Here is a 16452-nt window from a genome sequence, read left to right as displayed (position 1 = left end):
CCACACTCACTCTTCCTGTTTAATCACCTCTTTCCTCTCTAAAAACCATCTGACACCTCTCTGTTTCCCCACATTGACTTCACTTTCCTGAACCACCTCAATGACTAATCCTTCCTTTCATCATCACCTGAATCTCTGCTTATAAGACACGTGAGCGCATTATTTACATAAAAAATAGAAGTCCAGCACATAAATATTACAATAATTATAATAATAATAATAATAATCAGCTTGTGAGAATAACATTAAGAATAGAAAACAAAGAGTGAGCAGCAGCCCTGAGATGAAATCTTGAGGCACCCGGACCTGCGGAGGACTGCAGGAGGTCTAAGTGTAGGCTCTGCACACACTAAGTGCTAAAGTTTCTCCTCTAAGAGGAACTCGCAGCTCAGGGAGGAAATCATTTGAGTAAGTGCGGGCGCGGCCCACTCGGCTGATTCACCCCTTTATACTTACTTTTACTGCAGCACACTTCCAGCCAGAAATTTCATAATAACCTAAATGCAGATTAACACTGAAAGGTGCATATTAAATTTTTTTTTTTTTTTTAAAGAGCTTTCTATAAGACCCTGAGCTACGTTTAAACCCTCAGTATGAAGCATATGTTGAGAAAATCCAAGTCTGACATCAGGTTTAAAGGCAATCATGCAGCAAACTCTTTCACGAGTGGATACAGGTACCAAAACTATTTTTAGATAATGTTACTCTGACCTGTCCCTTTTTAATATCCTAGAGTCAAAATTTTCCCTCTAATCATGTAGAAGTTGACTTCAGAAGCTTCTTTGTGGCGTATCTAAACTTATTTTCAAAATAATTTGCAAACAGGGCTGTGGGAGTGTAGAAATAGTGGGTTTTATTAACCGATACTGAATTTTGGCTCAGAAGACTGACTATAAGATATCCATGCTGATAAAGGCTTCATTGCATATTTTCTGTTTTTTTATGGTTAAATTGCCTCATGTTATGGTTAAAAACAAAAATGAGACACAGGAGCTCTGGAGGGATGCTTTAGTTTACTATTTAACTTCCTTGCGGTAAGAATGCTGAAAACCTGGAAGTCTTTGAAACTGAACCTTGATGGTTAAAAATCTGTTTAATAATATTAATAGGCTGGAAAATGAAAAAAATTTAGTTGGTAAGTGAGTTCAGAGGGGAAAAAAACTCCACTAATTTTGTTGCTTGTATCCATTTCTGAAGGATTTATCTGCAGCACTATTAAGGAATGTTTGTCCTAAATATGGTCCACATCTGGCACCGATTCCACCTTACACAAGGCAGATGTCAAAGGAGCATCACCCTAACTCCACCATGTCTCCCAGGCCACACCTGGCCCACAAAGCAGCTGCTATAACTAGCCAAAAGCAGGCCTGATCAGGCACGAATGTGGCCGCTATCTGACTTTGATGCGACAGAGAAGTTACCCTGACGCGGGCAGCAGCGGGTTTTATCTACAGATAGAAACCTGAAACACTATAATGCTGCTGCCTCTTTTAAACATGCAAAGAACAGCATGATCTCACTTCCTCATAGCAGAGGCGCTAATCTCCATATCACACATTTCAGCTGAAGCACAAGTGCAACTGAAAGCAGCTCCAGGTGAGTCAACTTCCCACAGTTAAGGCAAAGAATTCAGAAGCACCAGAAATGTTGCATAGATTCCCCTGGAAGTCCTCCGGAGCAGCCTTCATCAGCACAGAGTGGGTTTAAGACAGGAAATTAAATACTTGAGGTTAAACACACCGCATTAACTGAGACGTACTGTACAGTATGAACAGCGACACATCAGAGTTTAGCCGGTTATCTTTGGTTGGTTTGAGTAGATCAGTATAAACAGAACGGTGAATGGTGGCCGGCACGCTGCTGGTTTCCAGGAGACTTAAAACAATTTAAAAGCTCAGAGGAAGAAGTGATCACCGCTGCATCTTCATCTCCCTCTTATCATTTTTGTAGCTTCAAAAGTCAGCATCCTCCTCGAAGCGAAACCTTTTTGCGTGTGAGTGGGATGACTCCAGGAAGTTTTCCTTGTCTTCAAAGTCTTCGTGAGGGGCCGCCCACTTTGTGCCACAGCTCCTGGTACGGAAGGCGGTGGCGGCGGGTTCCGGGCTCATGCAGATTTGCGGCTGCTGCCACAGCCAGGGGTGACTCATACAGTCGACGGCGCTGGGCCGGTCCCTACGGTCAAAACAGAGACAGTCCAACGATTAGACACATTCATGCAAAGAGATCGAGGTGCTGGTGTTTCACTGAACAATCTGATCTTTCCTTCAACCAGATTTCTTCCTTTATAGATTAACACCAGCAGGTTCTTCTTGACATACTAGTTCTGATGAGATCATACTTAGCCCAGCATGCTGCCTAATGAGTGTGAATCCATCACACACCAGTGGAAACACTTTAAAACAACACATGACGTGACTTGGAAAAACATCCATCACGGTTCTGTTCACAGCTATGTTTTCATTTTCATCTCTCTGTTACATGGAAGTTATGTTAAAACACCCACACTCGCACACTCGCACACAGACTCTCGCACACAGATTGTCGTTTACTCACTCAGGTGCTTTGACCAGCAGCTTGCGGATGAAGTCCACAGCGAGCTCAGACACCCTGGAGAAGGCCTCCCTGCTGTAGTCCACATTGACCTGGGAAACATTCAGATACGTCTCCTGCTTGTCGTCCCCAGCAAACGGAGACTCGCCCGTCACCAGCATGTACGCGATGACGCCCACGCTCCTGAGAAACACACACAGGACATATCAGACATGGAGAGTCTGAAGGCTAAATGACACAAGCAAAATATCTGAAATAATCTTAGAAAAACAAATAAGAAGAACAACATGTTCTCATCGCATTTGCCACAAAAGAAGTGGGAAGCATTACATTAATACCCACACTGCCGAAAATCGCCTTCACTTTCATTTCCAGTTTGTGATGTTTTTCTAATGAAGCTGCATATGTTTTAGATTTATGTTCACAGTGACCAATTCTTTTAAATCAACCCAAGTAAATACTTTACGTTTTAAATTCACTTACAGCTCCACAAATGTGAGGAAATGTGAGGCTGGAATGAGCTTTAAAATTTGTGGCTTGCTTTACATTTTCCAGACTTAACCGTATTTTTATACTTTTTTTTCCAACCTCACCTATGGCCATTCATACTACACCAAAGTCAAAGTAATAGAGCAGTAATAGATAGACAATAAAATGTCAAAAAGTGTTTTGGTTTTTCACCATCTACTTTGGAAATGTATTATTTTCACAGTGGGTTTACCATAGAAAAAGAAACTCCAAAAAGAAGACATTCTGTCAGTTGACAAAAATGTTGTTTTATAAATGGTAGGACAGTCTGCAAAAGTGCTAACAGAACTTTATCTGTAAATTTAAACATTTATTTCTTACAATTTAAGCTTAAAGCAGCATTCCTTTCCCATGTGGAAAAACTGAGATATATTCCTTAAATTGAACTTCTTTCCTTATTTTAAAATATGTCAGGGATTACACATGTGGTTAAACTTTACTAAATTGTACTCTGACAAAAAGCAGAGTTTCACTGGTCTGGCACACTTGAGATCAAAGTGGGTTGCATGTGGCCCACGATGTAAAATGACTTCCTGTGCTGTGGTCACTGGTCACCACATCGCTGAGAGTCACTTCCAGCACGTATGCAGCTTAAGCTCAGCTTTTATTCTCCTGGTGGTGGAGTTCATGTTACTTTCTCTTCATGCTGGAAGTGGCAAAGTACAAGTGGTGATACCGCTCCTTCCAAAAGGTTAAACCAAAGCCCATTTAGTACAGATATACTCACCAAAGGTCACTCGCCGTTGTGATTGGCTCGTAGTTGAGGATCTCTGGAGCTGAATACAAAAAAAAAAGAAAAAAAAAAGTAAAAGCTGTCAGTCAACAGTGAGAAGAGAAAAGATCTCTGTGTAATTTCCCAGATTAATTACTGACTCATGGTTCTTTCTGCATTTATTTATAGGTGTGTCACTCATCCACTCTCACAGGAGCTAACACAGTAAAATGCACATGTTGGGTAAGAATTGATCAAATGCATGATCTCTTCTTAGTCAACATTGACAATTTACATATAGTTTATTATTGTGAATCTGACTGATGTTTGTCTATAAATATGTGTGAAATGTCCGCTGCCGCCTTTGTTTCATGAGCGTCAGCTTACCCACGTATTCAGGTGTGCCAAGAATCTCTCGGAGCTCTCCGACCGCACCCAGTCTGCGTGCCAGGCCAAAGTCCACGATCTTTATGTCTCCTGGAGGCGACAGGCTGGTCAGGAGGATGTTCTGTGGCTGAGAGAGGCAGAGAGGGAACAAAGTGAAAGCAGGAAGTGCTCGAGGGATAAAACTCATTTCTGATTGCAAAATTCACCTCATGATGAATGTCTCTGCACAGGAAACAGTTATTTAATTAAATAAACGACTCTTATGATATTGCGCCATTCTCTTTAAAACAGTCTGAGAACATTTAGTGCTGTATGTGACTGTCCTGTAATCACAGGGTATTCACAGGTATAAATAAGACTTATTGATTTAACTTGAAATGAAATTTAAGACCAAATCTGCACACATGAAAGCTGAAAATATGCTCGTTTAAAGTAAATGCACTGAGGTCAGCCAGTATAAGTTCTCCTTTTTCTGTTGTGTCAGTTCAGTTTGGCTGTTTGAGAAGTTAATTTGCTGTATCACTGTTTTTTATTACTTTGATCAGGTCTGGGATTAGCCGATGTCTTTTAAAAGGCTCAAATTGCTTGTAAAAAAGAAAAAAGTGAAATGAAACTCACTTTCTACAACATTATCTGTCTTATTCAGGCCACACCAGCTTGGTCCCTCACACTCACCCAAACTGATTTTAGGACAATACAATACTTCTTTTTAAAGGACCTGTGGGTCAAATGACAAGTATTCCTGACAGTGATGACAGTTTTATGTTGACATGTAAAATTCCCACCCTCATGAGTAAAATAACACATTTAACAAAGGCATTTGCTAAGATTTGGTATTTAGTCAAGATCTTGAATTTTTGAGACAAAAAACCCCACACATTTAATGTGGCCCAGGAGAGTCAGAGGTGTGTGACGATCCTGGTATCAACATGTAGATTTAATTTTGTAGTCCTATACAAAAAAAAAAAAAAATCAGCTGATTCTTAGGGGCTCAGGTGGTGGACACTCGATTTGACCCTGATGTAGCGGCAACAAAACTCTTCACACCCTGCTGTCACTGCAGCAGAAGTCAGTTCCATGCTCTCTACAATCCTGATTCTAGGCTTAACTGTGGCATTAAAAAAGGAATTTAGGATTTTGAGCGCTTAGAGAAGGGAAACACCCGAGTACTTAAGGTTAAGTCTGTGGTGAGTTGAGTAAACGGTTAAAAATAGATTCACTTTGGTTGGATGTGTCTGAATACCTTGAGGTCTAAGTGGACCAAGTTGCTCTGATGGAGGTAGTGGACTCCCTCCAGCGTCTGCCTGATCAGGCGCGTGATCTGGGCCTCGGGCAGCAGCTCGTCGGATACGCAGTGGTCAAATATCTCTCCACCGGCCGCACTGCATGAACAGGAGACAAGAAGGAATGTCTGGTGAAATATGAAACACAGACCAGTTTGATACAGACTGTGTGTGTGTGTTAGAGTTTCCACAGGAGAAAACAAAAATGCATTTATGGATTAAAGGGTGGTGCAGTGGTTTTAGTCTCCAGCCCACAGCCAGAGGGACGCAGGTTTGATCCTGCATGTTGTGGTAAGGTTTTATTGAGAAAGAGAACCTCCTTCCTGCTTAGTCATTGCAAAAAAACCAAAAAAAACCAAAAACACTGCAGGCACACAAATGAAGACTGAAGCGCTAAAATGTACAAGTAGAAAGTTTTACTACACCTCAGATAACTCAAGCTTCTAACTGCCATTTCTGAATTTGAATTTATATCCTTGTTGCTGTAATCGCAAGCAAAATGTCGGTACGAGTTAAGAACAAGCCTAAAGCTGAAGAGAAAACTCTGGTTTGTTTTTCGCAAGTTTCACTCGGTTGACAGTAGTTAGCACTCTGTCAGTAGTAGCTGCAAGCTGCATAGACTCCACACATACAAAAGTACGTGACGAGCTTGACTATTGTATGGGCATGCCATGCATCCAGAGGGGGACACACACTGAGCATCTGTAAACACTGTAAGTTTTGTATGTAGAGCTTTATGTTCAGCCATGTGTTTACTGCGAGCTTTTAGCTTTTACTACAAATCATATGATTCTTTTTGACTTACCCTGTAGTTTAATCTGCCCGGCAGTATATAAAGTAATGAAAGATTTAAAACTTAAACCTCAATAAAACTTAATTTGCTGAAAAATTGGACCACATTTAAAAGAAAAAAAAAGTAGTAAATCAAAATAAGTCCCATGTATTTTTATTTACTTAGTTTTGTAAGTATGTCAAATCTAGGCCTCATTTCTACTTTCTTGTTATTATTATATTTCATTTAATTAAAGTGTTGCACCTAATTTTAGTTTCTAGCTCAGTTAGCTGTAAATAACCATTGCATGTGCAATGGCAGCTGGCTGATGCAGCGTCTTCACACTCAGGTATGAAATAAAGATATATTGATAAAGAATAAGGGAACTGCACGAGACTGAATGAAATAATTCAGGTGAGGAATGCATCTATGATCCAGAACAAGGAATTCTAATGGAAAAGTAAACAGATGAGAGATAAATCAGTAAAAATAGCCGGACGGAGAAAGACTTTCAATAAGAATTCAAAACATGCTAACAAAAGTAGAGGTGGAGAAACTGAGAAAGCAGAAACTAGACAGCAGGATGCGGGTAAAGACATTTCTAAACAGGTGCACTACATAGCAAGTTTTTGCCACGCATGATCGATTACTGCTCCTGTTCTAGAAACTTTGAGTTTGTTTATACTGAGATGCAGGAAATGCTGGGATTTATTTTCCATAAAAACGAGCCAACTTGAATTTCACCTGCTTGCCGGCAGATTTCCTCTCTGACTCCTTCCTCCTGCTTCACCTGAAGCAGCTGATTGATGCTGGGTTTCATTCATACAGTCGATATTAAAGCTCATATTAGAGCACATTAATCTGCATCTTTCTAAGACAGCTGTGACTACACACGCCATTTAACAAAATCAGCCCACAATGACTCTGTGCGGTGTTCTGTAACAGAAACCTACAATTTCCTTGTTATTTGTGGCTGTTACAGAATAGGTTCAATGTAAATCCTGCATGACAAAATAAGAAAGAACTGAGCTACGTCTTTGGCAAAGATAAAAACAAAAACAATCCTCACAATCTGTTTTATACATTATGACTCATAGATCCAAAACGTTATCACTCCGGTTTGTAGCGGAGCTTTGTCATGCTGGAAAATGCAGATTGTCAACAAATTGCTCCTGGAAGAAGTTGGTCAGTAGTCTTTAAAACATATAATCTAATGTATTAACTGTATCACAGAAAGTCTTTACTTTGAAGGCACAGTGTCTCTGTTTCCAGTTTGCATCACACTTTTCATGACTGCTTAGCAGGGAGTTTCCTATGGAAACAAATACCAACCACAGCAATCGGCAAGCGACTAAAGCAATTTCAGGGATGTATTTGGTGCAGCACTCAGCAGCTTCCAGACTGCTTGCTGAACAGCTGGGGGGATACAGATTTTTCCCTAGTAACCAGTGGTTGCTACTCAGTCTCTGGGTCGATTGGCACTGAGGCCTGAGAAAGAAACTTGTCCATACTTCTATTATCACTGCATCAAAATGGAGGCTTTGCTATTTATTTAGCCATTGCCATGGGAAATCTGAGTATCAAAGATCCAGGCGGCGATGGATCTATCTGATTTTAAGATAAGATAAGATAAGATAACCTTTATTAGTCCCACACGTGGGAAAGTTGTCAGAAGTTAGAAGTTTGTTAGAAATTTGTTTCAAGCACAATCTCAGGTTGAATACAGACTCAACCTCAGGAGTTTCTACTTTCTGAGTTTAAAGTTGGCTTCGAATACTGCTGAAGCTGCTTTCTGGAACAAGGACCAGGCCATTATTTTCCAGACTGTCTTAGATCAACAAAGTGAGCTGTTTACCATGTTTGCACTTTGGAGGGGATTAAGGTGTCTCCAATGACAATTACAGGTGTGGTTAGAAAAAACAGAGCAGTTCATTTCAACAAGCCCTCATGTATTCTCATATCTAATCTTCCAGTTTCAGTTTTGATTGTACAAAGTGACAAGACAAATGGTGGCACAGACAAAGGACGTGACATTCATTTGAAAAGGGCTTTTAAATAGGAAAGGTTAAGAGGTCAAGACTAAGAGGACGGTGGTTCAGGTCACCTTCAGCTCAAGCTTCCAGCATGTTGCTGTAGCTTTCAACCTATTCCTGATAAACCTGTTATGAAGGATGAGCTGTTTGCTAATTTGGCAGCTCCTTAGGACTTGACAAACAGGACTTCGCCCTCATACAAGCGTTTACAGGATCTCACTGCTGGCTTGGCGTATTTGAGGAAAATAGAAGCACTCAAGTAAAATGTATGAATTAAATAGGATGCAGCATATATAAAATAAAACAGGCAGAAAGTTTGTGTGAACTCACTATTCCAGCACTAAGACAATGTCGTGATCCGTCTCGTAAGCGGCATGCAGGTTGACCACTCGGGGGTTGTTACGTGCCATCTCCAGGACAGCCATCTCATGGATGACCTCTGCCCGGCAGTCGCGACCTCGTCTCCTCTTTTTTAGGAATTTGGCAGCGAACGCTTTTGCTGTGGTTTTCTCCACACACCGCTTCACCACAGCAAACTTGCCCCTGAGAGGAAAAAAAAGCAGGACAAGAATACACAAACTGAAGCTGAGTTTTAATTTATTTTTTTACAGTTATATTGATTAAACAGGAAATGCCTGAGTAAAGCTTTTATAAAGTTTAAGTAAAAACCTCCATAGTCAAAAATCAAAACCAATTGAAAAAACTGCAGTTCCTCTAATACCCACTGGAGGCTTCCATGTTAAAATGTCCAACTTTACAGCAGAAATAAACATGTTTACAGCCTGCTACACAGACAAGTGGCCTCTGTAGTTATTTCTACTCTTTTATGATAACCCTACAGGGTTTGAATTTTGTGGGGTGTGAGGTTGACAGATGGATTAGTGCTGCCCTCGCAGTCATGTAGGCTCTGTATAGGACATTTACCATCCTATGTTTCAACACTCACCATTGGTAATGAACTCTGGGAATGAACAAGGTCATGGATAAAACCGACCCAAAAACATTTTGTCTGTTGGGTGTCTGGGTTCTGCTGTAGCGATAAGGTGAGATTTTTCTTTCTAATTCTTGCTGTAGTAAAGATGTCAGTAAATGTATTTTTTTTCCTGGCTAACATATCCAGGACATGAATTACCATGCATTTAGGTCAAGGCCATTATGTTCTGAAATTCTGCTCATGCGAGGTGTAAGTATAACTAAATCCAGCTTTTTAAACCTTATTATGGGGTAATATCAATTTGATTAAACACATTTTGTTAGGTTCCATTTATTAATATTGGAGTTGTAACCATTTATTTAGATTTATTCATCTGGCTCTAAATAACCACCTGGATTTGATTTAGAGTTGTTTCTAGAAGAACTTGGTTAGGATTTTTTTAGTCTTCTCCTTAGCACAAATGCCAGAAACCAATGGGTCAAGTCATGGTTATTACACCATCTTATACATATACATATACATATAAGTGTATATAAACAGGCTTTTTTCCAGGCTACAAATTGGCCTTTGGCATCAACTTAAGAGAAATCTTTACTTTTCTTTCCTTTTATTTTTGTCCATTGCGTAAAAAAATGTTTCAGATATTTTTACAAATTGTCTATCAAAGTGCTGGTGATTTTCCTTTGATGTAAAACGAAAGCTTCTTTGGTTGTTTCCATCATTTTTTTTTCTGTGCAGGAAAAACCCTGATAGATGTTGTGGTTTGAGCCATTATCCACTGTAAGATTAATTTAGATGGCTAAATATCTCCAACATGATTCACCGCAAACTTTCCCCAATATAAGTCAAATATAACTAATGATTAATATGTTTCATTTTATGCAGAAAATGCTGATTAGTATGTGGTCCAGCCTTTACAACATAATATCTGTAAGTGACTTTGTGATAAAGGTGTTATACAAATACAGAAATGGCATTAGATAACAGGTTCTGTGTGCGGGAGTGTTATCTAATGCTAGTACAGTTCCAACAGCCTACTGCCATGCCTTGTCACCGTGGTAACCATTTGTTTAGGTCATTAAACTTCATTTTAGAGCTATTTTAATATTTAATACGTATTTTAAACTTTGTTTAAAGTTCACCCTGTTACCAGCTGTGCAGATAACAGCCCTAATTTCAGCTCTCTAGGAAAACCTAACTTTTCTAGGTTACAGACCCAGAAGGAGTTCTTTGAATTGTGCTAAAACATCCTGCATCCTATCATGTGATAGCATATAAGCCTCCACCATGTTAAACCTTCATGTCTTCTTGTACATATTCTTTTCCTGCTTAAAGGAAATTTGCTTTGCTTTGTTAGCGAGGGAGTTCAATTATTTAAGTAGAATAGATATTTATGTATATTAAATGGTCAGAAGTAGTTTGGTTTAGTTTAATAAGCAGGAAAATGAAAAGATTTCTGGTGAAAAGCCGACTCTGAGGCAGGAAAAGTCTCTACAACTCAACTACCTGTTTCTTTTATTTGGCTGCACCTTGTAAACAACAGTGTTGCTCCTGAAACAGGGATATTCCCTCTCAATGACATCATACAGAGCCAAGGGCAGAAAGACCGGCCTGAAACAGAGTTCAGAGCAGTCCGAAGCCTGAGCTTTCAGCTGACAAGATTACTGACCTCAATATTTGAAACTTTAACCATGTTTAATGCGAACATCCACCAATGGAAGAGGAGATGTAACAGAATAAGCTCCCTCTGAAGACACTTGCCAAAAAGGTGTTTTGTTGGGGGGTTGTTTTTTTTTTTAAGATCAAGATCTTATCTCACGTTACAGTCATTTCAAATACACAGACAAATGATGATTGATGTGTTTTTAATTAATTCCATGAACAGCAACAACCAACAGAAGCATTTAAGCTTCATTCTGACAAATAAATAAATAAGTAAGGACACACAGTGAAAGGTCCTTGTTTAGGGATTTAGTTATAGCTGGGAAATTACCTTAAATTCAAAAGTAGAGCTACTACAGTTTAAGATTAACACCTTTGTGCCAGCCATGTTCTCATCACTGAGTTTTAACACATTTCACATCAGAACTTCCTGTTTTAACAAATTGCAAACAAAGTGGCGAGCAGAAGTAACCCAAGCCGGTTCTGCTTTCTTAAGTCTGCTTTCCACATGTACTTGTTTCCTTCCTCCTGCAGACTAACACTAGCTACACTTTAATGCTCTGCGTGACGCATAATGACTTCAAACACACCTCGGGCTTGTCAGGATATGATCATCAGCTGCCTGCGGTTGCCATGGCCCGTACACAAACACATGATAAAGGTCTCCTTTTATACCAAGGCTTCATATTTTCCCACTGTACAATAAAGTCACCTCCCCGGTCAGAGGCTGGAGTGTTAAGACTTAGAGTCCAGAGTCCAATCACCATTAACTTAGTGCATTACACTGCATGACTCGATCTGAGCTATTCAGCCAGCACATGCAAAAAGTTAGGGTCAGTGTATCAGCATGAATACACAGATAAGTGACATCAGCTGTCCTTCAAATGTGTGTTGTTGCAGCTCCTTCTTGAGCTATCTTATTTTATTTTACGGAGCTGTTTTTACTTCATATAATCTAGTTTGTTACGGGCTATGTTTAATATTTTGCTAACCTGGTAATTTTCCAAATTTGGGGATTTTTAAAAAATTTTTCTATCTGAACAGTCATGCAAGACCTCCTCTTTCATGTGACAAGGTAGTACATTTGCTCAACTCTTCCTGTTTATTAACACTCAATGCTAAAAAAAAAAACATTTTCTGTAGAGTATGTGCAGAAAAGAAGTAAATATAATTTTTTTCTCAGTTTTCATGCTGTATAGTCTTAACCTCTGTAATTTAACCTCTTGCCTCTCTCTACCTGCTTATTAAATGACAACCCTGTTTTATGTTTTAACTATCCAATTATCATTCTTGGTCTCTACTCCTTCATATTAGCACTAATACACTAATAATTAGTCTCCTGGACAAACGAATCACTCTTGGGCCAACAAAGATTTCAGTGTGCATGTTAATATTAGGATTAGGATTTTTTCATAGTGAGTAAACCACACAGTGGCATATTAATGACTAACCTCACGTTGAGAACCAATCATTTCTGATGTTTTCTTGGCTCAGAATTGGTCAGTTTTTGGGGTCTTCTTCCTGCCATGTATGGCATTTGTCTCCACCCATCTGGGTCCCTCAACATGACAACAATTAAATCCTCATCCCAAACCTTTCCTCTGCTAATGTTTATATTCTGTCTCAGTTTATGCCTCAAGTTAAAGCAGAACAGGACATTTTAGGTTTATTTTTTAAGGTAACTACAAAGTAAATGTGGTCAGGGGCAATATATACAGTATTTTACTGGAATGCAACTTCACATAAACATAAATAGAAGTTTTTTAAGGTCTTATGTAACAGTCTTTGTGGATTTGTGCATTTCCTTGTTGTGTTGTAGTAAATGTTAAAAACTGTTAAAAACTGTTAACTGTTATTGTAGGTGTGGTTTCAACAGGAATGCTTTTTGAGTCACAACTCATCTGAAACATGCTGAATTTTTCAAAGTGTGGAAAATTGTCATAGTAAGTGGGACAAGTTTACCCTTATAAAGCCATCAATATTTAACGGTTAAACTACACCCCACCATCACTGGCACAACAGATATATCAGAAGGAAACTGCAGACATGATGTAAGAGTTCTTTTGCACAAACTGTAATTAAAGGCGGAACTTTCTGGAAATCTGCACCTGCCAGTTAAGAGCAGATTAGAGCTATTAAACCTTTCTGCACAGAGGTTAAAATCCAGCCACTGGTTGTGAATATGAATTCCTGCAATAAATCATAAGAATCTTAATAAGGTATGATTACTTGTAAAAGTTGAGAAATACTTCATGCGGTGAAAGTCCTGGGAATTCTTGTTAAGATTGGCTTAGATTATTTTAGCTGTTGCATAGGCCAGTGGTGACAGAGGCCATTACCAGCCTACCAAAGGGCCCTTGTCTAACACCGTTTGATGGCTAAAAGCTTAGATTTTCCTGTTCACTGTCATTTCTTTTGTGGAGATACAGGTTCACTCCACACTGTGAAAATGTCTTAAAAGTTAAATTACTCAGAAAAACTCAAGTGTGACAGATTTAACCCGTTCCATGGTGGTGTGTAAATTTTAAAATACATCTAATGACAGTTGAGTCAGTAAATACAGAATACTGAGATCTATTTGATCATCTCTTAGGCTGTTTAACCGTTTTCCAAATTAAATACTACTTCCTGTAGTCTGGTACAGAAAGGGCATGGGGAAAAGGTTGCAGCCTCTTTTGAACCTTTGTCCTAAACCAGCTGAACGTTTTCAGACTGTTTTTCATTGCAGTTAAAAAGAAAGGGGAATATTTACTGGCGTGTTTTTAGAGATCAAACAGGACTTTTTAGTCCCATGGACTAAAATGAGTGTGATATTTTTACTACTTTAGTTTTTACTCACTGTAACACAACTTCAGGGTTTTTCCTGCTCAAAACACAGCCTTTGGGGGTTGACTACACTGTGTGTTACCTTTTAAAAATAAGTTTATGACTTTACTGTTATTTTTGCCTCTTTGCTGAGCACCAAGTATTTTATATTCACAAAAAACTGAATGACAAGCTTGACACTAAATTTTTCCAAAACTCTGGTATTGTAAGGAGTAATTGTAAGGAGTCCTGAAACAGTCTTAGAAGAGCAGAGGATGCACCAAGTTTCAGATTTTTAATATATAGGTGTATCGTCTTGGTTAATTTCATTCAAAAACATAATGTTTTGACATGAAAATGTTATGTTTATGAACAGCATTTTGTTGCTGTATAAGATTAACCATAATTCATGTAGCAATCACAAATTTCAATAAATAACTTTTTTTTTTTGCTTAAAGTGGGCAAAATATTTGCTGTACGTAGATTGTAAACGAAAACCCCTTTGAAAGCCTGCAACACATTTTACTCACATGCACCTGGAGAGACTAAACAGACTAAAAACCTCTTTTCTCAAGAATACATTAATGATTCGGTACAAAGCTCATGTGTACTTAGGTGAAACTGCACAATTAGCCCAGTATTTGGTCATGCACACTTTCGACTAGGTAGAGTGTTGTTTGTGCTCTATAACAGCAATAACTTTGTGTCTTTTAAAGAACATCAGACTTTAAATACCTTCAGATACAAAGTTTTATATTAGTTTTATATTATATTATATAATATAATATATATTAGCTTTATATCAGCCAGGGATATATATCAGCCTAATAGTGTCAAACATCCCTCAAAATCTATATTCTATCTATGCAGGAATCACTATTTTACAGCCTATCTGTTAGTAGAAAAGTAATCTCATAGCATACTGGATGCACAGATTGAGAGCGCATTTACCTGAGAAAGCATTGTTACAAGCATGCTCTTTATTTTAATCAATATAAATAGATACATAAGCAATACAATGCTCCAAACCTAATATTCCCAGTCAGCCCTTGCATTAAAGGTTATTCCCAGTAAGGACCTTTTTTCTTTTTCTTTCTGGGAAAAGGGTGCTTGATGTGTAGTGATCGTTAGTGAAGAGGTACTGTTTAATCCTAAATTAAGCTTGGTGAATATTTAGTAGGAGGTTTATGTGATCTTTAAAAATGTCAGGTGTCTACTTCTCCTTTTTTGGAAACCAGACTGTGTAAAGTTCACTTATGAAAGACACAAACAAGAAGCAAGTTACATGCATACATGTGCCTTCTTGCTCTGCTTTATCTTCAAAGCAATGACAGTCAAATAAAGAAATGCTTGGAAAAACACTGACGTGCACCTACTAGGAAATGTAAGCACACGCCATGTTTTTAACACTTGATTTCTTAGTTCTTCTTATTTCTACACCACTGAAAAGAACACTAATAACAGATGTAGCCGGTAGGCTATATATATTGTCCCCGTCTCCAACTGATTCAGCTCCACTGTCACAACAGGCATGGGAAATCTTTCACAGCTCCTACAGTGCGACGCATCTGTCCACCAGAGAAACATCCGTCCTATCATCTGACATTTACTTTGGTGATTTTGAGATATTTGACTTTCCCTATATCAGTAGCCGTGTATTTACATGTCTACAGTAAAGCTGATACCTTCTATGGCACTGGACGGTGCGTTCCTGTACCTGTACTTCACAAATGTAGTACTAAATAAATACAACAAAAGACTTATAAGTAGTAACCCTTTCTTAGTAAGTGATAGTAATACAGAAACTGAGTTTCATCTGTAAATATCTGACTGTATAGTGTCAGGTACAGCTCCCAGGTGTCATATACAGCAGGTGCACTCTCTGGCGGACTCACCTGCCCAGCTCCCCGGTGATCTCGTACACACTCTCCAGCGGCTCCGTGCTGATCGGAGTCTGAATCTCGCCGAGCAGTCCGGCGGAGAGTCCGCTACGACTGTCCAGCCGCCTCCGAGACATCTTCCTCTCCTCCTCGGTGCTGCTTCCCGGCTGAAAACGGTGCCAAACGCCGAGCAGAAGTGAGAGAAACGGTGAAAATGAGCTAAACTAACGTTACCACTGCTCGTTTCGCCGTAGTTACATGTTAATGTTAGCTCAGCCGGTCACCGCGCGCCGCTCCAGCTCCCCGGCTAGCTCAACTGTCGCTAAGTTAGCTCGACGGCACTTAAAAAGTGACTTAAACCGATTTTCCTCAGCTCAAGAAAAGCGAAGCTTGGGTCTATAAAGTCCGCACTCATGGGCTGTTAACACAAAACCTATCCGAGCTGCCGCTGCGGTCGGCTGTTAGTCTGCTCATTGAGTTTGTCCGCACAGTTTGCGATCATTTTCACATCCCTGTTTGACAACGTCGTCGACGCGTCAGTGCGCATGCGCACTGCTTTTGTGTTCAGTTGAAAGGTTTGAATTTGGACACGGCCGAGATATGGCAGCCTATTCATGTCATTAAAGGAGCGGGTTCGAAGTTCAGAAAACACATAAATGAATAAAAAATAATAATAATAATGAATCTTAATACTCAAAAGTTGGACTGTCAAAGTCCAACTTATGAGAGTTAATTTAATTTACAATATTTGTGAAATAACAAGCTTAATGTTTGTTTGTTTTTTATTATAAATATAAGACATATGGTATATACAGTGGGGCAAAAAAGTATTTAGTCAGCCACCGATTGTGCAAGTTCCCCCACTTAAAATGATGACAGAGGTCAGTAATTTGCACCAGAGGTACA

General features: G+C 39.2%; 1 protein-coding gene across 1 annotated transcript; it reads right to left on the bottom strand.

Annotated features, from left to right (window-relative positions):
* Positions 1-1782: 1782 nt before the first annotated feature.
* On the bottom strand, positions 1783-16103 carry stk17b (serine/threonine kinase 17b (apoptosis-inducing)). The gene is made up of 7 exons (XM_005736802.1): positions 15562-16103; positions 8596-8808; positions 5421-5559; positions 4178-4304; positions 3806-3854; positions 2554-2733; positions 1783-2172 (listed from the first exon to the last, which is right to left on the bottom strand). Exons 1-7 carry the CDS (start codon positions 15681-15683, stop codon positions 1953-1955), a joined length of 1050 nt encoding a protein of 349 aa, XP_005736859.1. The 5' UTR covers positions 15684-16103; the 3' UTR covers positions 1783-1952.
* Between the last annotated feature and the right edge of the window lie 349 nt (positions 16104-16452).

The sequence above is a fragment of the Pundamilia nyererei genome, unplaced genomic scaffold (assembly GCF_000239375.1).
Source record: "Pundamilia nyererei isolate P.nyererei 1_Seehausen unplaced genomic scaffold, PunNye1.0 scaffold00071, whole genome shotgun sequence".
Lineage (NCBI taxonomy): Eukaryota > Metazoa > Chordata > Actinopteri > Cichliformes > Cichlidae > Pundamilia > Pundamilia nyererei.
Note: the sequence above shows the minus strand (reverse complement) of the source record. Positions and strands in the feature narration are given on the sequence as shown.

Coding starts and splice junctions, on each gene's coding strand:
- stk17b (XM_005736802.1), bottom strand. CDS start 15,683: ATGTCTCGGAGGCGGCTGGACAGTCGTAGCGGACTCTCCGCCGGACTG. Junction 2,734..3,805: donor ACAACGGCGAGTGACCTTTG/GTGAGTATATCT, acceptor TGTGTTTCTCAG/GAGCGTGGGCGTCATCGCGT. Junction 2,173..2,553: donor CTGCTGGTCAAAGCACCTGA/GTGAGTAAACGA, acceptor TTTTGACCGTAG/GGACCGGCCCAGCGCCGTCG.